This window comes from Carcharhinus amblyrhynchos, chromosome 32, assembly GCF_965287045.1.
Source record: "Carcharhinus amblyrhynchos chromosome 32, sCarAmb.v2.hapA, whole genome shotgun sequence".
NCBI lineage: Eukaryota > Metazoa > Chordata > Chondrichthyes > Carcharhiniformes > Carcharhinidae > Carcharhinus > Carcharhinus amblyrhynchos.
In genome coordinates, this window is record NC_137355.1 from 13,544,666 (window position 1) to 13,569,884 (window position 25,219).

The following is a 25,219-nucleotide window of genomic DNA, read 5'->3' on the forward strand; positions in this document are numbered from 1 at the left end:
GATTTTTTTTCATGGGCTCAGCTCCACTTACCCGCCTGTTCACCATTACCCTTAATTCCTTTATGTTCAAAAATCTATCTATCCTTGCCTTAAAAGCATTCAATGAGGTAGCCTCAACTACTTCACTGGGCAGGGAATTCCACAGATTCACAACCCTTTGGGTGAAGAAGTTCCTCCTCAACTCAGTCCTAAATCTGCTCCCCCTTATTTTGAGGCTATGCCCACTGGTTTGAGTTTCGCCTGCCATTGGAAACAACTTCCCTGCTTCTATCTTATCTATTCCTTCATAATCTTATATATATTTAAGACTGAGTGAGTTAAGGAGGAACTTCTTCACACAAAGGGTTGTGAATCTGTGGAATTCCCTGCCCAGTGAAGCGGTTGAGGCTACCTCGTTGAATGTTTTTAAGGCAAGGATAGATAGATTTTTGAACAGTAAAGGAATTAAGGGTTATGGTGAGTGGGCGGGTAAGTGGAGCTGAGTCCACAAAAAGATCAGCCATGATCTTATTGAATGCTAGAGGGGCCAGATGGCCTATTCCTGCTCCTAGTTCTTATGTTCTTATTGCTTCTTAGTCTTTTTAATGGTGTTGCGGGTTGAAAGTGCTGTTTTGCAGACAGTGTTTGAATTGAGATTCCACCTGCCTATTCAGGCAGATGTGGAAAATCCTATGACACTTTTTTTTTTACAACACTAGATTAAAATCTTAAATTCTACCCTAAATGATCACACCGTGGGAGCACATTCACCATATAGACTGCAGTGGTTTAAGAAAGTGGTCATTCACCACTTCATTGAGAATAACTCTAGCAGGGTGGGTAGTAAATGCCGGCCTTGCTAATGGATTGCATACCTTTACAATGAGTTACGTGATCAGAGACAATGGGAATTTTCCCAGTGGATTAACCTATTTTTAACTCCCGTAAACCACCAGATTAACCGACGACAGGTCTTAATTTCCTTCCAAGAACCTTGGCTCTGTAACAATAGCAACTGCACTTCATAGAATCATAGAATCCTTGACCCATTGAATCTGCATTGACTCAGAGTATCTTACTCAGGCCCTCTTCCCGACCCTTATCATTTAACCCCACACATTTACCATGGCTAATCCATCTAATTAACACCGCTTGGGACACTAAGTGGCAATTTAGCATGACCAACCCACTTAATCTCCACATCTTTGTACTCTTTCTCTATTCATTTGTGGGACATGGGCATTGCTGGCTGGCCAGCATTTATTGCCCATCCCTAGTTGCCCTTGAGAAGGTGGTGATGAGCTTCTTGAATCTCTGCAGTCCACGTGCTGTGGGTTGACACACAATGCTGTTAGAGAGAACTCCAGGATTTTGACCCAGTGACTGTGAAGGAATGGCGATATATTTCCAAGTCAGGATGGTGAGTGGCATAGAAATAGAAACCCTACAGTGCAGAAACAGGCCATTTTGGCCCATTGAGTCTGCACTGAATACAATCCCACCCAGGCCCTACCCCCATATCCCTACATTTACCCACTAATCCCTCTAACCTACGCATCCCAGGACACCAAGGAGCAATTTTGGCATGACCAATCAACTTAACCCACACATCTTTCGATGTGGGAGGAAACCGGAGCACCTGGAGGAAACCCACGCAGACATGGGGAGAATGTGCAAACTCCACACAGACAGCGACTTGAGTTGGGATTGAACCCAGGGCCCTGGAGCTGTGAAGCAGCAGTGCTAACCACTGTGCCAGCATGCCACCCTTGAAGGGGATCTTGCAGATGGTGGTGTTCCCATGTATCTGTTGCTCTTGTCCTTTCAGATGGAATTGGCCGTGGGTTTGAAAGGTGCTGTCTAAGGATTTTTGGTGAATTGCTGCAGTGTTTCTTATAGATGGTACACACTGCTGCTACTGAGCGTCGGTAATAGAGGGGTAGGGATTTGTGGGTGTGGTGCCTATCAAGTGGGGCTGCTTTGTCCTGGGTAGTGTTGGAGCTGCACCCATCCAGGCAAGTGGGGAGGACTGCATCACACTCCTGACTTGTGCCTTGTAGATGGTGGACAGGCTTTGCAGTGGGTAAGTCAAGAGGTGAGTTACCCACTACAATATTCACTGCCTCTGACCTACTCTTGTGTATTTTTGTGGCAAATCCAGTTGACTTTCTGGTCAATGGTAACCCTAAGGATGTTGGCTTCAAAATTAATGAATTCACAATGAAGCACTTTGGAGCACTGGGAGGATGTAGTGAAGGAGCTGGTTGAATGCAAGCCCTTTCTTTTAAGGAAGAGTCTTGCAATGTTATTGCAACATCATGTGAGTGTTTTAAATGTACATTCTCGGCCTTCCAGTTCACCTGCATAAATAAATGTGAAACTGGCGTTGCTGTCCTGACAAGTTGGCACAATGTCTGTATTATAGATCTCAAATTGTTCTGGATCAGTGTTAAATAAGCAGCAGGAGTGTGGTTGTACTTGCAATAGTAACCCACCAAGTGGCATTATGGTCTATTTGTTTCGATCACAAGTTGGATTATTTGTGTAGACAACAACTAGAAAGCCATCTGTTCCTCTTGTGCCTCATGCTGCTTGAGGTGTCGGAACGAGAAAGCCAACATATTAATCATCTAAGATGTTAGTGGTAAGCCATGTCCCCGTCGATGCATTAATATGCCACAAAGTATTATTGCATTTCTCCGGAAAGTGATTTCTGATCCGCTTGCCACCTCTTGGTCTGCCTTGGATAGGTATGATGTGGGTATGCCGGCGTTGGACTGGCGTAAACACAGTAAAAAGCCTGACTTGGATAGGTATCCCAAAGAGGAAATATCTTTAAAAAAAAGAGACCAGCGAAGGGAATTTTACAGGCCTTGGGACTTTCTTCATATTCCTGACACCAGCTAGGCCTAGAGTGCAGGAAGATGGGATTAGAAAGGGTGCCTGGGTGCCTTTGGGTCATGATGTGGAGATGCCAGTGTTGGACTGGGGTAAACACAGTAAGAAGTCTCAACACCAGCTTCAAGTCCAACCAGTTTATTTGATAGTAAAGCCACAAGCTTTCGGAAACGCTGTTCCTTCATCAGGTGTGGGTCCACACATAAACTTTCCACACACCTGACGAAGGAACACCATTTCCGAAAGCTTGTGGGTTTACTATCAAATAAACCGGTTGGACTTTAACCTGGTGTTGTGAGACTTCTTAGTGTCTTTGGGTCGGCATGGACAAGATGAGCCGAATGCACCCTTTCTATGAATCATAGAATCCCTTCTGTGCAGAAGGAGGCCATTCAGCCCATTGAGCCTGCAACGACAACAATCCCACCCAAGCCCTATCTTCATGATCCCATGTATTTAGGTTGCGAATTACCCTGACACTAAGGGGCAATTTAGCACGGCCAATCCACCTAACCTGCAGAGGGAGAAAACCGGAGCAGCTGGAAAAAACCCATGCAGACTCCACACAGTCACCCAAGGCCGGAATTGAATCTGCGTCCCTGGCACTGAGGCAGCAGTGCTAACCACTGTGCTACCAGCATGCCCATATGCTGTATCATTTCTATGATTCAGGTGCGAGCTGGGTGATTAGAAGTGGGAATTCTGAAGCATCACTCGTTCTCCCACATCCTCAGATATTTCCTGCCACAATCGATAGGCATTGAACATCAGAACTTCTATTTGAATAGCTTAATGGGAAATATGTCATCATATTGTTCCAATTATTAAGGCACAAGTAATATAGAGTATCTGGAATGAGATTGTGTTTGGCATCTTTATTAATTAATGGATTGTGGATGTAGCTGACTCAGGTCAGCATTTATTGCCCATTCCTAATTGCCTCTGAAGTTGCCCATCTCTAGTTGCACTTGGATAGCTTGCTAAGTCAGTCAACTACATTATTGTACTTGGAGCCATATGTAATAGGCCAGACCAAGTAAAGACAGCAGATTTCCCTCCCTAAAGTACATTAGTGAGTGAACCAGGTGGGTTTGTAATGACAATTGGAAATGATTTAATGGACATATTTGACATTACATCTAGATTTTAAGGATGTTACCATCTGCTGCGATGGGACTGGAACCTGGGTCCAGAGCATTGCCCTCGGTCTCTAGATTACGAGTCCAGTGACAATATCACTATGCCACAACCTCCCCATATCTAAGTGTAGGGTAATGTAATAAGTCTTTGGAGGCAGAAGTCCTTTCACCAAAATCCCTTTATTTACACTTCCTATAGCAGTACACAGATTGCTATCAGAGTGTAGGTCTTATATGGAAAGGTTGAGGGAGCTGGGGCTTTTCTCTTTAGAGCGGAGGAGGATGAGAGGTGACTTAATAGAGGTTTATAAGATGATGAGGGGAATTGATAGTGGACATGCAGAGACTATTTCCTTGGGTGGATGTAGCTGCTACTCGGGGGCATAACTATAAGGTTCGTGGTGGGAGATATAGGAGGGATGTCCGAGGTAGATTCTTTACTCAGAATGGTTGGGGCGTGGAATGCACTGCCTGGAGTTGGACACTTTAGGAACTTCCGAGCGGTTATTGGATAGGCACATGGAGCACACCAGAATGATAGGCAGTGGGATAGCTTGATCTTAGGTTTGGAAATAGCTCGGCACAACATCGAGGGCTGAAGGGCCTGTACTGTTCATGTTCTAAGTTCAGTCAGCAGTCTACCTTCAGGAGTGTCAGAGCAACTGACACTCCTGATTGTAAATACAAGGAAAGGACTCCCAGATTGGCCCATCTCTTGTCTCCTTTAATCAGGGAGTTCATGTTCCAATAGGCCAACCTCAATGGCCTGATTTAAGTCATTACAGGTGGCAAAGTGCTTAGCACTGCTGTCTCAGACCTCCATGGACCTGGGTTCAATTCCCACTTGGGTCACCATCTGTGTGGAGTTTGCACATTCTCCCTGTCTCTGCGTGGGTTTCCTCCCGGTGCTCTGATTTCCTCTCGCAATCTGAAAGACGTTCTGGCTAGATGCATTGGCCATGCTAAATTCTCCCTCAGTATACCTGAACAGGCACTGGAGTGTGGCGACTAAGGGATTTTCACAGTAACTTCATTGCAGTGCTAATGTAAGCCTACTTGTGCCACTAATAAATAAACTAAAACTTAAGAAAACTTATGGCATAATTAAAATTAAATGGTCATGTCTTGTGCAATTTTAAAAATAAATCTGAAAGATAATCCCTTCTTGACTTGCATTTCCCTGAACCTGCAGAGTGAGCAATCCATAGCTTGTCAAAAGTACTCAACTGCACCTAATGCAGAAAATTGGATTATCCAAGAGGAATTGGTAGACTCAGGCACAAATCCAACTGCCATTCCATTCTTCTCAAGAGAGAGAAAAACATCATGTAATGTTCTCAGTCCTGGCCGGGAGATGAATGTTTGTAAATAGTTTTAATGACAATGCCAGCTCCTCTCAGATGTATTAGGACATTGTTGTGCATCAAATTAACTTTGCAAGTTACGCTAAAAGGGCAAGTGGTGGGATGAAGATACTCATGTCAAACTGGTCAGTTGCTAGGCTTAACAGTTTGGCTCAGTGGCTAGCACTGCTACCTCATAGCGCCAGGGACACGGATCTGATTCCCGACTTGGCTCACTGTCTGTGTGGAGTCTGCACGTTCTCCCTGTAAGTAGTCTCACAACACCAGGTTTACTTGGTAGCACGAGCTTTCGGACCACTGCTCCTTCATCAGGTGAATGAAGAGTTATTTGCCTGATGAAGGGGCAATGCTCTAAAAGCTTGTGCTACCAAATAAACCTGTTGGACTTTAACCTGGCGTTGTGAGACGAGTTATGCTGCCCACCCCAATCCAACACAGGCTTCTCCACATGTTCTCCCCCGTGTCTGTGTGGGTTTCCACCAAGTGCTCCAGTTTCCTCCCGTTGTCTAAAAGACGTGCTGGTTAGGTGTGTTGGCCTTGCTAATTTCTCCCTCAGTGTACCCGAACAGGCACTGGAGTGTGGCAAGTAGGGGATTTTCAAAGTAACTTCATTGCAGTGTTGATGTAAGTCTACTTGTGACTCTAATAAATAAACTAAATAACAACTTTTACGCAAAAGTTTATTTCTGTTCCACAAGGAAGCAGACATGAGTCCTTGAGCTCAGGTCACTGAACCCAAATCAAAAAGTCACCCTGGCTTAAACTACAGGACATTAACAATCTTGGTGCTGTGATGGGGAGTCTGAGTTACAATGGCAATTAACACTTTTACTTATTATAGTTTGGAGCTATCAAAGAAACCCAACTTTGCAGAAGGAGGCCATTCAGCCCATCATGCCTGCTCCAACAATAATCCTACCCAGGCCGTTCCTGATAACTCCTACATATTTCCCCTGCTAATCTCCCTTACACACAGGGGGAGGGGGAGCAATTTAGCATGACCAATCAAGCTAATCTATGTTGTTTTTGGACACTAAGGGGCAATTTAGCATGGTCAATCCACCTAACCTGCGTATTTTTGGGGTGTGGGAGGAAACTGGAGCACCCGGAGGAAACCCATGCAGACACAAGGAGAACGTGCAAACTCCATACAAATAGTCACCTGTGGCAGGAATTGAACCTGGGTCCCTGGTGCTGTGAGGCAGCTGTGCTAGCCACTCAGCCACATGGCTGATCAGGAAGTTCCCTTACTTGTACCACCTACCATTGGCATGCATTGGGAGGAAGTTGGAGGTTGATACAGTCTGTTTAGCCATTATGATCCTACCTTTCTTGGCCATCAAGTTCTGGAGTAGGACTCAAATTCGAAGCATCTGGCTCAGAGACTGGGATGCTAACTCTCTGCACCACAAGACCACCTCATTCTAATCTGTCACACTCTTACCTGAATGTGGGTAGCGTGCACTGCAGTGTTTTCAAATGATCTCTTCTAATTCCAAAGAAGGTAGGAGGAAGGCAAAACTTGTACTGCCACTAGTTCTTTTATGCACCTAAATGTCCATGTTATGTTTACAGAAAACAAGTAATGGGGGCAAGGCAACCTTTAGACACATGTGTGCAGAGATAAAGACTGACTCCTTTGTTAGCTCAGACTAGAGTTCAAACTCTAAAACTGCACTTCTCTCCAGTGGGCTAAACCACTTAAACACCACACAAACCAGCCTCCCATCCATTGACTCTGTCTACAGTTCCCGCTGCCTCGAAAAATCAAGGACCCCACGCACCCTGGACATAGTTTTTTCCACCTTCTTCCATCAGGAAAAAGATACAAAAGTCTGAGGTCACGTACCAACCGACTCAAGAACAGCTTCTTCCCTGCTACTGTCAGACTTTTGAATGGACCTACCTTGCAATTAAATTGATCTTTCTCTACACCCTAGCTATGACTGTAATACAATATCTGCATCCTTTCCTGTCCTTCTCCCCTAAGTACTCTATGAATGGTGGGTTCAGTCTGTTTTGCGCACAAGAAACAATATTTTTCACTGTATACTAATACATGTGACAATAATAAATCAAAAATGTCATAGAGTTGAATACACAAATTGTCACAAGATATTTAACTTATTGTCACATGTATTGGGATGCAGTGAAAAGTATTGTTTCTTGTGCGTTATACAGACAAATCATACCATTTATAGAGAAGGAAAGGAGAGGGTGCAGTGTGTGGTGTTACAGTCATAGCTAGGGTGTAGAGAAAGACCTACTCAGTCATTCAGAAGTCTGGTGGCAGCAGGGAAGAAGTTGTTCTTGTCAGTTGGCACATGACCTCAGACTTTTGTATCTTCTTCCTGACAGAAGAAGGTGGGAGAGAGAATGTCCATGGTCCATGGAGTCCTTAATTATGCTGGCTGCTTTTCCGAGGCAGCGGGAAGTGTAGACAGAGTCAATGGATGGGAGTCAAAACAGACCATCAGAAACAACAGGAAATATACCAAAACCACCACACAGTGAAAGAAATAACCAAACCCATATTAATATATCTCCCTCATACTGCTTCAAGCCCACTGTGCAGGTATCAGTTTTAATTTCCATGCAGGCATATCTGTAGGCCTCTATGGGTGTGACCCCTTTCCCCCATTTTGGGTCCTTGCAGGGGCCATAGCTCCCCACCAACACATACTTGTGTGTCTAAACCAAGTGTTGAAACTGAGTGTTTTGTCTGTGTGGGTGAAAGGGACTCTGTCACATCGAGCAAATCAAGAAAAAGACAGCTTCAATGAGGAAGGGAAGTATCTTTCTTTTGAGACTAATTTTGTCTGCATAAAACTGGTTTTATCACAAGGATGGACAGTGGCGGCCATGTGCACCGTCTGCAAGATGCACTGCAGCAGCTCGACCACTGTTCCTTAGGCAGCGCCTTCCAAAGCCATGAACACTACTCTCTAGAAGGACAAGGGCAGCATGGGAACACCATGGAAGTTCTCCTCCAACTTGCTCACCATCCAGAATTTGAAATACATCGCTGTTCCTTCACTGTTGCTGGGTCAAAATCCTGGAATTCCCTCTCCAGCAGCACTGGGAGTATCTAACAACCGACTCGAGAACAACTTCTTCCATCAGACTTTTGAATGGACCTACCTCGCATTAAGTTGCTCTTTCTCCACACCCTAGCTATGACTGTAACACTATATTCTGCACTGTCTCCTTTCCTTCTCTATGAACGGTATGCTTTGTGTATATAGCACGCAAGAAACAATACTTTTCACTGTATGCTAGTGCATGTGACAATAATAGATCAATCTCAAAGGCAACTAGGGATGGGCACCAAATGCCAGCATAGCCAGCAATTCCAACATCCCGTGAATGAATAAAAAAAAATTACCGTCACTCCATGAACACAATGGCACAGTGGTTAGCACTGCAGCCTCACAGCACGAGGGACCTGGGTTCAATTCCAGCCTTCGGTGACTGTGTGGAGTTTGCATGTTCTCCACATGTCTGCGTGGGTTTCCTCCGGGTGCTCCAATTTCCTCCCACAGTCCAAAAATGTGCAGGTTAGGTTGATTGGCCGTGCTAAATTGTCCCTTAGTGTCAGGGGGAGTTGGCAGGGGTAAATGTGTTGATTGACGGAGATAGGGCCGGGGTGGGATTGTTGTGGGTGCAGGCTCGATGGGCCGAATGGCCTCCTTCTTCACTGCACTATGATGATTCTATGATTAATGTTGCCCATTAATCAACAGCTTTGGTCACACTCTTGCCATGGTAACCATTGCCAGGCTTGTCCTGCCAAACAAATGCTGGGTTTAAGGTTATTTTTAAAGTGGACTAACTCGCTCTCAGATGGATGCTTGTAAACTTCTCAGAAGCGGTTCACTTATTGCAGGTCACATTTTCCGTTGGAACAGACTGCGTGTCTGGTTTGAGGCAACCTGATGAATTAATTGCAAGTCTTTCATTTGGTGCTGCAAGTTGAGAGAACGTGTTGCGTTAGTGGTTTAACCGCCCTGCTAAAGGAGAAAGGTTTTATGTGTGAAACTGGTGGAATTTGTTGAAATATAAATAGACATAGCAGCTTGCTCACATAACTATTCTCCGGATGTGTTAGTACAGAAAGTCACCACTTTTGTCACGGGTTCTAAGAATGCAACCTTTCCCTTTTCAAAGCCTTTTTTGATTAGGCCTCACCACCATTTTTCTACTGGAGAATTTTAGTGTTTTTCAAAACGAAATGTTATCTCTGTTGGGCAAATTCAATCTCGTTAACCAAGCCTTTGGTCAACCTTCCGACCTTCCCACGTTATCTTGGCTGTGAAACAATTGGCTGTCGGTGGCACAGTGGTTAGCACTGCTGCTTCACAGCTCCAGGGACCCAGGTTCGATTCCTGGCTTGGGCCGCCATCTGTGTGGAGTTTGCACATTCTCCTCATGTCTTGCGTGGGTTTCCTCCGGGTGCTCTAGTATCCTCCCACAGTTCAAAGGTGTGTGAGTGAGGTTAATTGGTCATGCTAAAAATTGCCTGAGATGCATAGGTTTGAGGGATTAATGGGTAAATACGTAGGATATGGGGTTAGGGTCTGGGTGGGATTGTGGCCGCTGCAGACTTGATGGGCAGAATGGCCTCCTGCACTGTAGAGTTTCTATGATTTTATGAAAATATCCTTAAATCTTGGGTATTAAATAAAAGCATGTTTTTGGCAACAGTGTCTTCAACAGAGATGGCCTTGTGGTATTATCGCTAGACTATTAATCCAGAAACTCAGCTAATGTTCTGGGGACCCGCATTCGAATCCCATCACAGCAGATGGTGGAATTTGAACTCAATAAAAAAAAAATCTGGAATTAAGAATACACTGATGACCATGAAACCATTGTCGATTGTCGGAAAGACCCATTTGGTTCACTAATGTCCTTTAGAGAAGGAAATCTGCCATCCTTGCCCTGTCTGGCCTACATGTGACTCCAGAGTCACAGCAATGTGGTTGATTCTCAATTGCCCTCCAAGGGCAAGTAGGGATGGGCAATAACTGTTGTCCAGCCAGCGATGCCCATGTCCAACAAACTCACAAGCAATAGTGACTGGGTAACATGTCAACACTGGGTAAATGTAACCTGCCTCACCAAAGATATTCATCTTTGCTTGAAATGGAATCGTTAAATAAATAATAAATAAACTTTAAAAACTTTAATGCTATTATCGCGATACTGTTAATCCAGCCACAGCTATTTTTTTCTTTTATGGGGTGTGCACATAACTGGCAATAGAATCATAGAACCCTTACTGTACAGAAGGAGGCCATTCAGCCTGTTGAGTCTGTGCCAACCACAATCTCACCCATGCCCTGTTCCCATAACCCCATACATTTGCCCTGCCAATCCCCCAGACACGAGGGTCAATCTTGTATGGACCAATCAACCTTACCCGCACAACTTTGGCATGTGGGAAGAAACCGGAGCCTCAAAGGAAATACACGCAGACACAGGGAGAACATGCAAACTCCACACTGACAGTGACCTGAGGCCGGAATTGAACCTGGGCCCCGGCGCTGTGAAGCAGCAGTGCTAACTACTGTGCCACCATGCTGCACCGACTGAAGCATTTGTTGCCCATCCCTAATTACCCTTGGACTGAGTACATTGCAAGGCCACTTCCGAGGGGCAGTTAAGACTCAACTACATCGCTGTGGATCTGGAGTCACATGTAGGCCAGATCGGGTAAGGAGGGCAGATTTCCTTCCCTAAAGGACATTAGTGAACCAGATGGGTTTTTCCAACAATCAACAATGGTTTCGTGGTCATCAGTAGATTCTTAATTCCAGATCAATGATAGTTTCACGGTCACCGTTACTGAGACTAGCTTTCAGTTCCAAATGTATGAATTTACTTTGAGTTCCGTCACCAGCCATGGTGAGGTATGGATCTAGGTCCCCAGAATATGAGGAGAAATTTGTTCACCCAGGGGATGGTGAATGTGTGGAATTCACTACCACAGAAAGTAGCTGAGGCCAAAACGTTGTGTGATTTCAAGAAGAAATTAATGTGGCTCTTGGGGCTAAAGGGATCAAGGGGGAAGGGGGATCAGGATATTGAATTTGCCGTTCAGCCATGATCCAAATGAATGGCAGAGCAGGCTCAAAGGGCCGAATGGCCTCCTCCTGCATCTTTTTCCTATGTTTCAATGAGCCAACATGGGCCTCTGGGTTACCAGACATGACCACTCTGCCGCCATTCTTCCCTGAGTTTAATTGTGGTAAGTAAATTTATTTATTAATTACAAGCAGGCTCACATTAACACTGCAATGAAGTTACTGTGAAAATCCCCTAGTCGCCACACTCTGGCACCTGTTCGGGTACACTGAGTGAGAATTTAGCACAGCCAATGCACCCTAACCAGCATGTCTTTGGAACTGCAGGAGGAAGCCAGAGCACCCAGAGGAAACCCACACAGACACACGGGAGAACGTGTAGACTCCACTCAGACATTGACCCATGTTGGGAATCGAACGCGGGTCCCTGGCTCTGTGAGGTAGCAGTGCTAACCACTGTGCCATCATGCCGCCCACTCTTAGTAGTCTAAGTGGCCTGATGCAATCAGCTCCTGATGGGTGCAGATTAAAAACCTGGGAGATTTTGCAGCATTTAATACGGCTGGTGGCTGGGAAGAAACATTTTTTACTTGACTGCTGCCATCTTCTGACCTCTGCACAAGTTGGTTTGAGATGTGATTGGCTACAGAAGGGACCCTTAGCTGTTTCAGCTGTTGTGGTTTGTTGCTGATCTCGAGAGTACAGTGTCATACAAGCAAACTAAGAACTTAGTCGTATAACTCAGTCGTATAAGTGTGCAAGGATTATAAAGATTTTCTTCCAGTCGTCATAGTCCTAGGTGACCATAGACAGTGACTGGTTGTGATTTAACCTGAGGATCACCACACATCAAGTGAAGGGCATGATTGAGAAGGCAGAGCCTTTATGAATAACCTCATTATAAAATAGGAAACACCCTACATGTATAATTGCACGCCTAGTTTCGGACAGTCCACTGGGTTTCTGGTCAATGAAGATTCATCTTCAGGGAGAAATCCAAATAAACATTTGGGATGTGATGGTAATGTGGAAAATCATATCAAATGTGGTGGCTGTGGTGATTATCTTTTTAAGGGCAACATAGCAGAAGAGGGTCACCTGGCCTGGGGATCAGTTGGGACTGAGAGTGGGTTGAGGCGGCACAGTGGTTAGAACTGCTGCCTCACAGCACCAGGGACCCAGGTTCGATTCCAGCTTGGGTCACTGTCTAGTGTAGAGTCTGCATGTTCTTTCCGTGTCTGCATGGGTTTTCTCCGGGTGCTCCAGTTTCCTCCCGAAAGACGTGCTAAATTCTCGCTCAAGTGTACCCAAACAGGCAACCAGGGGATTTTCACAGCGAACTGTGAAATGTGTTAATGTAAGCCTTCTTGTAACATTAATAAATAACCTTTAGAACTTTAATCAAGCCAGGAGGTGGAATCGTCTCTTAGGCAGAAGACATGTGGGGACTGGGGTAGCTGGGTGGGGCCTTCCAGCCTCTGTACAGTTTTTCCTTGTTAATGAATACTTTCTGTGTCTCCGATGGAGCCGAGTGTGTGTGCATCATTGCATCAGGATCAGGAACCTCGCACCGTGTGGAATATTGGGGTGGCACTTAAAGGGGGAAGCAAAACAGGCAGATAAAATTTCACTGAAAAATCATCATGGCGGCAAATAAAACAAATAACCTTAATTCATAACATTTACAGACAATCATTAAAATGAAAACAAGATATAAAAGAATTGCACAATTATGAATATTTTGGTGTCCAAATAATGACGATGCATTGCAAAATGCAGGTTTCCCTTAATTGACAGATTAAAAATGAAAGTTATATTGCACTCTGCATAATATTAATATCCGTAGATCATCAACTGGGGGTTCGGTTGTGCTGCTATATGTGGGAGAAGGCTGAAACAGTGGTTGTTGGGTTTGGAGGTGTATGTTTGCAATCTGTATCTCAGTAAATAAAAGCTTGTAAGTGCGTGTGCAGATTGGGAACCAGTTCCATCCTTGAGCCATTGATTGTGTCAACTGCACTGAGGGAGTTAGAGGTAGAGGGATGAGAGGAGGCTGGCATGAAGCAAAAGTACTGGTATGGATCGGTTGGGATGAGTGCCTTGTTTCTGTGTGTACCTACTGCACCTTTCTATGGGTTGCATTCCTCCCCCCCCTCGCTCTGTGGTTTGGTTTGATTTGATTTGATTTATTATTGTCACGTGTATTGGTGTACAGTGAAATGTATTGTTTCTTGCACGCTATACACTCAAAGCATACCATTCATAGAGTACATAGGGGAGAAGGAAAGGAGAGGGTGTAGAATGTAGTCTTACAGTCATAGCTAGGGTGTAGAGAAAGATCAATTTAATGCAAGGTAGGTTATTCAAAAGTCAGATGGGAAGAAGCTCTTCTTGAGTCGGTTGGTGTGTGATCTCAGACTTTTGTACCTTTCTCCCAACGGAAGAAGGTGGAAGAGAGGATGTCTGGGGTGCGTGGGGTCCTTAATTATGCTGGCTGCTTTGCTGAGGCAGCGGGAAGTGTAGACAGAGTCAATGGGTGGGAGGCTAGTTTGCATGATGGACTGGGTACATTCACAACCTTTTGTAGTTCCTTGTGGTCTTGGGCAGAGCAGGAGCCCATACCAAACTGTGATACAATCAGAAAAGATGCTTTCTGGGCTGTGTCTGTTAAAATTGGTGGGAATTGGTGTGTGTGTGTCTGTGTGTGTGTTTTTCTCACTCATGAGACTTAAGCATCATTGGTTGGGCCAGCATTTATTGCCCATTCCCCGTTGCCCTCGGACTAAATGTCTTGAATACCATTTCAGAGGGTGGTTGAGAGTCAACACATTGCTATGGCTCTGGACTCACATGTAGGCCAGACCCGGTAAGGATGGCAGGTTTCCTTCCCTAAAGGACATTAGTGAACCAGATGGGTTTTTCTCAAGAATGATTTCATGGTCATCAGTAGATTTTTAATTTTAGGTTTTCTTTTAAACTGAATCTGCCATGGCAGGATTTGAACCCGGGTCCCCAGAACATTAGTTGAGTTTCTAGATCAATCATCTAGCAATAATGCCATTGAACCATCGCCTGCCCTGTGTTTCCTAGTAGCCAAGGTGGCTTGCCGTTGGTTGCCGGCAGGATCTTCCAGTCCCGCTGAAGTCTCCTGTGTTTTGGATGGTTCACATGTTCTACTGCTGTGGGAAACCATTCTGCAGGGGTACTGGGGAGGCCAATCCAGGAGGGAGAGCAGCAGGGTGGGGGTTGTCATCTTCAGTGGGACTGGAAGATCTTACCTGCTGGAAGGGCTGGAAAGTCCTCCCCTATGTAACTGTTGTGTACAGTTTTGGTCCCCTTATTTGGGGAAAGATGTAGTGGCATTGGAGGCAGTTCAGAGCAGATTCACTAGATTGATCCCAGAGATGAGGGGTTTGTCGTATGAAGAGAGATTGAACAGTTTAGGTCCATACTCTCTGGAATTTAGAAGAATGAGGGGAGATCAAATTGAGGTATACAAGATGATAAAAGGTATGGATAAAGTAGATGTGGAGCAGATGCTTCCTCTTGTAGGGCATTCTAGGACGAGAGGCCATAGTCTTAGGATAAGGGGCAGCAAATTTAAAACAGAGTTGAGGAGAAACTACTTCTCCTAAAGGGTTGTGAATCTGTGGAATTCACTCCCCCAAAGTGCAGTGGATGCTGGAACAATGAGTAAATTTAAGGGGGAGTTAGACAGACTTTTAATTGGTTATGGGAAGAAGGCAGGAAAATGGAGCCTTGTTAAAATGTAACCGGTGATAACATTGTATCTGATGTAATGTGACCAATGGTAACAAGTTGTAAGGGTCAGCTGACCCAGTAAACCATGTAACCAATTACAGAATGATGTGATGGTCAGCTGACTCAGTATAAATTAGAACCTGTTGGGAATTGTGGAGAGCTTGGAGTGGCCCAGGGCAAGGCCCCAAGTTTGGTGTAATAACTTTTTTTTATTAAACCCTTTCTTTGGACATAAATTGGAGGAAGTTTTGTTATATTTTTATTGTCTGCATTTGAAGAGTTCCTTCTGGATGAACATGTGTAGCAGAGGATGGCTGTCTTCAATTATTTTGTGGAATCTGTTAGAATGTTATCACCAGTTACATTCTATCTGATGTCGTGTGACCAATGGTAACAAGCTGTAAGGGTCAGCTGACCCAGTAAACATGTAACCAATTACAGAATGATGTGATGGTCAGCTGACTCAGTATAAATAAGGATCTGTTGGGTTTGTTTTGTTTGGAGTGGCTCAGGGTGGGGCCCTAAGTTTGAAGTGATGAAGTTTCTTTAATCTTTGATTTATAAATTGGAGTAAGTTTTGATTGTCCGCATTTGAAGAGTTCCTTCTGGGGGAACAAACATGATCGAATGGCAGGGTGGACTCAATGGGCCTAATTCTGCTCCTACGAACTTCAAGTAGCTCTTGGTTTCAATTCTGCACAGCTTGAAACTAAAACTGCTGTATTTCCCCTCACAGGTTCTACTGGGACCTGACTATGCTGCTTCTCATGGTGGGGAACTTGGTCATCATCCCTGTGGGGATTACCTTCTTTAAGGATGAGAACACCACTCCCTGGATAGTCTTCAATGTCGTGTCCGATACCTTCTTCCTCGTCGACCTGGTGTTGAATTTCAGAACTGGGATTGTCGTGGAGGACAACACGGAGATCATTTTAGACCCTCATCGGATCAAGATGAAATATTTGAAAAGCTGGTTTGTGGTGGACTTCATCTCCTCCATTCCCGTGGACTATATTTTTCTAATAGTCGAAACCAGGATCGACTCGGAGGTTTATAAGACTGCCAGGGCGTTGCGGATTGTAAGGTTTACCAAGATCCTCAGTCTCCTTCGGTTGCTACGGTTATCCAGACTCATCCGTTACATCCATCAGTGGGAAGAGGTAAGACTTCTTTATCTAAGTCTTGCTCTTGACTCTGAGGAGTCAGGCCATTTTCCTTAAAATCCCAGGCAAAAATTGTAAGTGACTGCACTGGAGAGGGTTACAGAGGAGATGCTGCCTGGGACGGAACACTTGAGTCACGAAAAGAGGTTGGGTAGACTTGGGTTGTTTTTGTTGGCGTAGAGAAGACTGAGGGGCGACCTGATGGAGGTGTACAAGGTTACGAGGGGCATGGACAGGGTGACTAAGGAGCAGCTGTTCTCCTTACAATCATAGAACCCCTATAATGCAGAAGGAGGCCATTCGGCCCATTAAGTCTGCACCAACCACCGTCCCACCCAGGCCCTATTCCTGTAACCCCACATATTTACCCTGCTAACCTCCCTGACACTAAGTTCGATTTTAAAGGGATCAACTTTCTTGGTCTACATGCGGTGGCACAGTGGTTAGCACTGCTGCCTCACGGCGTCAGGGACCTGGGTTCAATTCCCGACTTGGAACACTGTGGAGATTGCACATTCTCCCTGTGTCTGCGTGGGTTTCCTTTGGGTGCTCTGGTTTCCTCCCACAGTCTAAAGAGGTGCGGGTTAGTTGGATTGGCCATTCGAAATTGACCCTTAGTGTCAGGGGGTCTAGCTAGAGTGAAAGCATGGGGTTACGGGGATAGGGCTTGAGTGGGATTGTGGTCGGTGCAGACTCGATGGGCCGAATGGCTTTCTTTTGCACTGTAGAATTCTATAGAGATAAGAGACGTGGATAGAGAGCAGCTGTGCCCCTGAGTTGAAGGATCAGTCACGAGGGGACGTAGGTTCAAGATGAGGGGCAGGAGGTTTAGGGCGGATTTGAGGTAAAACCTTTCTTACCAGAGGGTGGTGATGGTCTGGAATGTGCTGCCTCACATCCTGGATGAACACTTGGCATGCCATTACATTCAGGGCTATGGGCCAAGCGCTGGCAGATGGGATTAGGTGGGAGTTCAGATGTTTCACACGTGTCAGTGCAGACACGATGGGCCGAAGGGCCTCTTCTGCGTTGTCTGATTCTACGAAATGATTCCTGAAACTGAACTGGGGAATTAATCTGGGCTACGAAATGGAGATGGGGATTCTCTGTCACGGTCAGCAAATGGTGGGTTGTGAAGCTCCCTGGTTTGGGAGCTCCTGACCTGTGCCCCTTCCCCCACGTGCAAGTTTGGGATTTACTCTGGATTTTCCTCACAGCCATCCTGTTTCTGCCACTTTATGACCCGTCTGAGCAAGCTGGCATTAGGTTTTGGCAACTTGTCTCCCTGCCCTGTCGGGGGCTGGGGAGGAAATGCCATGCCACCATCTCCTTCCATGCCAACCAAACCATTGACATGGGAAGTCTGAGCATTCTGGGTCCACAGCCATTTCACTCCCAAACTTGCAACTTGCAGTTGCCTTTTCGGGGCAGAGGGGGGGGGGTAGTCAGTGATGGACACCAGCAGCAGAAAGGAAGACTTGCATTTGTATAGCACCTGTCACGACCTCCAAATGTTCCAAAGCATGGTTGCAGCCAATGATATACTTTGGACATACAGACTGTTGCAACGGAGGAACTGCAGCAGTTAGTATCTGCACAGTAAGATCCCACAAACAAGTATGGATCGGATAATCTATTTCCTAGCTGTTGCTTGTGAGATGCTTGCAGACTGTGAAACACTGAGAATTTCCCTGTTCTTCTTGCAGTAGGGTCTTTTAAATACAGGCAGCATGGTGGTACTGTGGTTAAAACTGCTACCTCACAGCGCTAGGTACCTAGGTTCGATTCCGGCCTTGGGTCACTGTCTGTGTGGAGTTTGCACGTTCTCCCTGTGTCTGTGTGGATTTCCTCCGGGTGCTCCGGTTTCCTCCCACAGTCCAAAGATGTGGGACAGTGCAAGGTTGATGGGTCCCTTATGTACAGTAGAGATTCTATAGTTACATGTACACATTCACAACGTAGATGGCCCTTATCAGAAAGGGCCTCTGGTTCCCCCCCCACTAAGAGAAGTGCTGCTTATGTGGATTGGCCATGCTAAATTTTTCCTCGGTGCACCCGAACAGGTGCCAGAGTGTGGTAACTAGGGGATTCTCACAGTAACTTCATTGCAGTGTTAATGTAAGCCTACTCATGCCACTAATAATTAAACTGTCTGTGTGGAGTTCACATGTTCTCCCGGTGTTTGTGTGGGTTTTCTCCGGGTGCTCCGGTTTCCTCCCACAGTCCGAAAGATGTGCTGGTTAGGATGCATTGGCCGCACTAAATCCTCCCTCAGTGTACCCGAACAGGTGCCGGAGTGACTAGGGGATTTTCACAGTAACTTCACTGCGGTGTTAATATAAGCCTCCTTGTGACACTCTTATATATAAATAAATAAGAAAAGACAGGACCTGTGACAGTGCAACACTCCCACAGTTGTTTCATTGGAAAAGCAGCCTAGAATATGCCCTTGGGTCACTGGACCTACTGAACCACGAGTGAGAACTCTACCTTTGAACCAACTCTCGAGAGAATGAAACATTGTTCTGGACAGTTGACATGCAATGATAATAAGCTTGAATATTGATTTGGGGCAGTGTTAGTGAACCATGTAAACCTATCCACTCTAACTCTGCTCCGCAGTCATTTTTTTTAAAATGCATTTATGGGACATGTGCATTGCTGGCTGGCCATCATTTATTGCCCATCCCTAGTTCCCTTTGGTCAGTTCAGAGGGCAGTTGAGAGTCTACCACATTGCTGAGGCTCTGGAGTCACATAGGCCAGACCAGGTAAGGGTGGCAGATTTCCTTCCCTCAGGGATATTAGTGAACCAGATGGGTTCTTCCGACAATGGTTATCAGTAGATTCTTAATTCCAGATATATTTCTTTGAATTCAAATTCCACCATCTATTGTGGCATACATTAGACCAACAAGTCACTGGGTGGGGCATGACTGTGCGGGCAAACCATGGCCAATTGCAAGCTGAAGGTGTCAGGCATCGAGGCAGTGTTTTAAAATTCATTCGTGGGACATGGGCGTCACTGGCTGGGCCAACATTTATTGCCCATCCCTAGTTGCCGTTGAGAAGTTGATGGTGAGCTGCCTTCTGGCATCGCTGATACAACTGAGTGTCTTGCTAGGCCATTTCAGAGGGCAGTTGAGAGTCAACCACATTGCTGTGGCTCTGGAGTCACATGTAGACCAGACCGGGTAAGGATGGCAGATTTCCTTCTCCTAAAGGACATTAGTGAACCAGATGGGTTCTTCCGACAATGGTTTCAAGGTCATCAGTAGATTCTTAATTCCAGATATGTTAAAAATTGAATTCAAATTCCACTACCTGCTATGGCGTGATTCGAATCCCGGGTCCCCAAAACATTACCTGAGTTTCTGGATTAATAGTCTAGTGATAATACCACTAGGCTATCACCTTCCCTTTGTAAGTGAAATGAAAGGAATATTTTCTTGATAAAGACACTCTCGTTTATTGGATTAAGTAAAATTGATGTATTTGCTGTGGAGGAAATTCTGAGGACAGTATTATTTTTAGCAAGCTGCCTAATGTGCTTGTGTACTCTTAACCAAGCCATTAATCCAATCAGACAGTTTTATTTGGTTTTAATTGTGCATACAAGATTCATTAGTGCACTGACATTTAAGGGGAAAGGTGAAGTGATGAGTCATTCAGCATGAGAAAGGAAGAAAAACTTGCATTTGTATCGCGCCTCTCTCAAAGACCAGACATTCCAAAGCGCGCTCCAGTGGAGATAAGAACATAAGAACATAAGAACATAAGAACATAAGAACATAAGAAATAGGAGCAGGAGTAGGCCATCTGGCCCTTCGAGCCTGCCCCGCCATTCAATAAGATCATGGCTGATCTGTCGTGGCTCAGTTCCACTTTCCCGCCCTCTCCCCATAACCCTTAATCCCCTCTCTTATCAAAAACCCATCAACCCGCTTCTTAAAAATATTTAGCGAGGCAGCCTCCACCACTTCAACGGGCAGAGAATTCCAGAGATTCACCACCCTTTGAGTGAAGAAGTTCCTCCTCAACTCCGTTCTGAACTGCCCCCCCTTTATCTTGAGAATCCGCAAGGATTTTTGATAAGTTTGTTCCCTTTTCCCATCCCCCAAACTGCCGGGAAAGGCTAATCCGGAAAAATTCCAAGGGGGTCAAAACCTTCATGGGATGTGGGCCAGCACATAGGGTCAATATCGTTGAGACAGGTGAAAGGGCATCTAAGCAGATAAGGTGATGCCAAGGGGGTGGCTGTTAGTGACTGTAATTAGTCTTCAGAGGCAGAAGTCCCTTCACCAGAATTCCTTTATTTACAATTCCAACAGCAGTACGCAGAGCATCAGTCAACAGTCTGCCCTCGGGAGTGCCAGAGGAACTGATGCTCACGGCTAAATACAAGGAAAAGACTCCCTGATTGGCCCACCCATTGACTCCTTAATCAGGGAGCTCATATTCCAATAGGCCAACCTCAATGGCCTGATTTGAAGTCGTTACAGCAACAGTATGGGGGAGGGGGGGGCGGTGTTGTGATTCTAATGGGGTTTTTGTTGATGATTCCCTGAGGGGATCATTTTAGAGGCGAGGGCAGTTAAGACTCAACCATATTGCTATGTCACACGTGAGCCAGACCAGATAAGGATGGTAGATTTTCTCCCCGAAAAGACATTGGTGGATCAGAGGGTTTTTACTACAATCGACAATGTTTTCATGGTCATCAGTAAATTCGTAATTCCAGATATTTATTTATTGAATTCAGATTTCACCATCTGCCATGGTGGGATTTGAACCCAGATCCCCTCAACATTACCCTGCACCTCTGGATTACTAGTTCAGTGACAATATTGCTACACTGTTGTCCACCCGCACCCCCCTGCCACCATTATGTTGGCCCTGCAGACATTCCTTAAGTTTTTACACTTCAGTGTTGAAACTAGTATTATTCAGATGCTCCATGTTGGCAACAAATATAAACTCTGTGTGGAGTTTGCACATTCCCCTGTGTCTGGATGGGTTTCCTCGGGTGCTCCGGTTTCTTTCCACTGTCCAAAGATGTATAGATTAGGTGCATTAGCCATGCTAAGCCACACTTAGTATCTGTAGGGTTCATTCATTCCTCAGAATAGACGGAGACAGCACTGATATGTTGCGTTTCTATAATTTGAGTACAATTCAAAATTAACACATTACAGAAAGTGAGGAATTCTGGAGCGGAGGAGAGAAAAAGTTAAAGGTATTGGCAAAAGCCATTCCTGTGCTGGTCAAAGAATTCAAAACATACTCTGGACTGAACAGATCTCAATGACAGACAAAGCTGAAAATATAGGGCTAAAAACTACAATATCGGTTAATTCTTATCTGTTATTGAAATGGTTTGGTACAGGCTGTCCCTGACAACCAAACAACGCTCGTAGCTGTGCCCCTGAAAAGCTGCTGCTTTTGCTTGCCTTGTATTTCAAAGAATGCGGTCAATTTTTTTCTAGCTAATTCCAAAGTGCATGCTGAGTTTAAAATGTGGTCAAGTTAGCTTTAAAAGCTCAGCATTGAAATGTAATTACATAGACAGAAATATCTTCAAATGAAGTCTTTGCATGAATGAAGCAAACCATAGGTAAGAAAACATAGGGTCGCTCAGTGCCCAAAAGATGTGAGAGTTAGGTGGATTAGCTGTGCTAAATTGCCCCTTGGTTTCCAAAAGATGTGTAGATTAGCTGGATTAGGCATGTTAAATTGCCCTTGTTAGGGGCAGCAGTGCCAACGACTGTGCCACCATATCACACACTCATCACAGCAAAAATTCGGGACCTAATCTGGGATCTTTCTGCTCTGTATGGCTGAGCTCCTGCAGACTGATGGATTCACTGGGGAGTGTAGGACAAGGGGCGGGACAATGGTTAGTACTGCTGCCTCACAGTGCCAGGGACCCAGGTTCAATTCCGGCCTCGGGTCACTGTCTGTGTGGAGCTTGCATGTCCTCCTTGGGTCTGTGTGGGTTTCCTCCGGTTTTCTCCCACGCTCCAAAGATGTGCAGGTTATGTGGATTGACCATGCTAAATTGCCCCTTAGTATCCAAAGGTGTGTACGTTAAGTGCATTGGCCATGCTAAATTGGCCCTCAATAACGGGGGGATTTGCAGGGTAAATACTTGGGGTTACAGAGGTGAGGCCTGGTTGGGATTGTTGTCAGTGCAGGCTCGATGGGTCTGAATGGTACTGTGATTCTATTCTATTCCATGATTATTCAATCGTTCATCAGGGATCACTGGGTCAAGTGATGACATATTCGTCATGGCGAAGCTAAATGCTGGAAAGGTCAAACTTTGCAATTCACCTCGGGTTCGTTGCAGAGTGATGCTGTGCAATCATTCAGGCGTTTGCTTTCAACTGTCTTCAAGTGGTTGTTGGTAATCCAGGCAAAAGTGAAAATTTCAAGTTCTTGAAACTCATGTGAAATGCAGACGACACCTCGTATTTCTGTCCTGTACATTTCTCTGCATGTACTTGCGGTATTGTATTAGTGCCATAGTTTAGAATTCAGTGCTTCAAACACTTTGATGCAACATATTTCAAAGGGATGTGATTTTTTTTTTCCTCTCGTTCATTTATTTGCATGTGTTTCATGTGTTTGCTGTTAATGAGGAAGGTCATTGAAAGTTAAAAATTTCAGTACCGCAGTAGTTTTTTTTTGGTAACCTGTTCTGCATCTCAGCCTGACCTAATTTTTTTCCGAGAGTGAAGCCAACCCAGACGGAAAATGCACCATCAGATTGTTCTGGATCCAATACGGGGATTGGGTATAATTCCCAATGGGAACTGCACTATAAATGAAGTGGAACAGTGATTACCTCACAGCGCCAGGTACACAGGTTCAATTCCCAGCTTGGGTCACTGTCTGCGTGGATGTTCTCTGGGTGCTCCGGTTTCCTCCCACAGTCCAAAACATGTGCCAGTTAGGGTGCATTGGCCATGCTAAATTCTCCCTCGGTGTACCTGAACAGGCGTTGGAGCGTGGCTACTACACAGTAACTTCATTGCAGTGTTAATATAAGCCTACCTGTGACATTGTTAAATAAACTTTAGAAGAGCCACATCTCTTGGTTGACTCTCAACTGTCCTTGGGCAACTAGGGATGGGCAATAAAGGCTGGTGATAAGGCTGGCATTAAAAGTGATGCCCATGTCCCACAAAATGAATTCTAAAAAGAACTCCTGGCATCCCCAAGATTTGATTTGATTTTATTATTGTCACATGTGTTGGGATACAGGCGAAAAGTATTGTTTCTTGCATGCTATCCAGACAAAGTATCCTGTTCATAGAGAGAGTGCAGCTAGATTGTAGACAAAATCACGTGCAGGTTTTGACCGCTTGTCAAGGTCTACAGAGACGGAGAATTTCTTGATGGGGGCAGGGTCTTGAAGCTGGGCATCCCTGGTCAAGCATCTGCACACAGATGCATGGAAGGTCATTTAAGAATAATCTTCATCAAGCAGTGTCTGTGACAGGAAAGCCCTCGTTGGGATGCCCTCTGCTTATCTAACGTGGGGGAAGGGCTAGAAAAGAGCACCTTATGTAAAGGCTGTCCCACTTTCTCATGGCTGGTGTTATCCTGCTTTAAGCTGAAATCTCTTTTCCTGGTGCTTATTTTAGACGAACAAACCAAAGGTCAGGAGTCGATTCAAATTCGCTTCAATGAACTTTTCTTTCTGCCACACTCTAGGCTCCACTCTCATAAACTTGCAACATTTTAACTCAGAACATAGGAATTAGGAGCAAGAGTAGGCAGTTCAGCCCCTCGAGCCCGTTCTTTACTCCATCCCATCCTAACTCCATTTCCCTGCCTTTTCCCCACAGCCCTCTATCCCCCGCTTTTTATTCCACTCTTTCCCTTCAACTTCAAAGTTAACTCTTTAACTGAAACTTTAACTTGGCACGGTGGCGCAGCGGTTAGCACTGCTGCCTCCCAGCGCCAGGGAACCGGGTTCGATTCCCGGCTTGAGTCACTGTCTGTGCGGAGTTTGCATGTTCTCCCTGTGTCTCCGTGGGCTTTCTCTGGGCGCTCTGGTTTCCTCCCACAGTCCAAAGATGTGCGGGTTAGGTTGCTTGGCCATGCTAAGTTGCCTCTTCGTGTCCCAGGATGTGCAGGTTAGAGGGATTAGTGGGATAAATGTGTGGGGTTGAGGGGATAGAGATGAGTATTCAACTTGTAAACTGCATCTTTGCTCATAGATGTCAACTTTGAGACTTTATTGATAAGGTCTTCCAAGTGACCTCTCCGACATTCTCTTGACTCTTTAGTCTTTAATATTAAAAAGAGATGAATACTACCTGGTTCAGGAAAAAGTGGCCAAGTCTTTTCCCAGTATAGATACGACCTCATGGTTCTTGTATCTTCTCTGAAGAAGTTCCTTCGGGGCACACTTATGAAAGTGGGTTTTGGGTTATCACTGCAGTCAAGGACTGAAACATACCTTTTTATCCTCAGTGTCCCAATATCGAAGAAAGCTCTCTGGCACTCAGCCAATGATAGTATTGAAAACCGATCGCAATGTTCAATGGCGTTACTCTTAAACAACCCCGAAATGTTTGTACCAAGCTGCATGTAAGTTACATAGCCTCACCACATTTGGTAACAATGGCTCCACCGTGTCTGATACAGTCCAAACAACTATCCTCATTTGGCCAGCACAGGAAGTGTCAGGTCACAGTTCACAGGGCAGGTCACGACTCTCTGCAGCCTTTCCGACTTTAAATTTATTTATTATTGTTGCAAGTTGGCTTACATTAACACTGTAATGAAGTTACTGTGAAAATCCCTTAGTCGCCCCAC

General features: G+C 45.2%; 1 protein-coding gene across 1 annotated transcript in view; it reads left to right on the forward strand.

The window, feature by feature from the left end:
- hcn4 (hyperpolarization activated cyclic nucleotide-gated potassium channel 4) overlaps positions 1-25,219 on the forward strand; it is a 312,987-nt gene that overhangs the window by 68,994 nt on the left and 218,774 nt on the right. Inside the window, exon 2 of the mRNA XM_080216165.1 lies at positions 15,965-16,388. Coding sequence (XP_080072291.1) covers positions 15,965-16,388 — 424 coding nt within the window. The remainder of the gene's footprint in view (positions 1-15,964; positions 16,389-25,219) is intronic.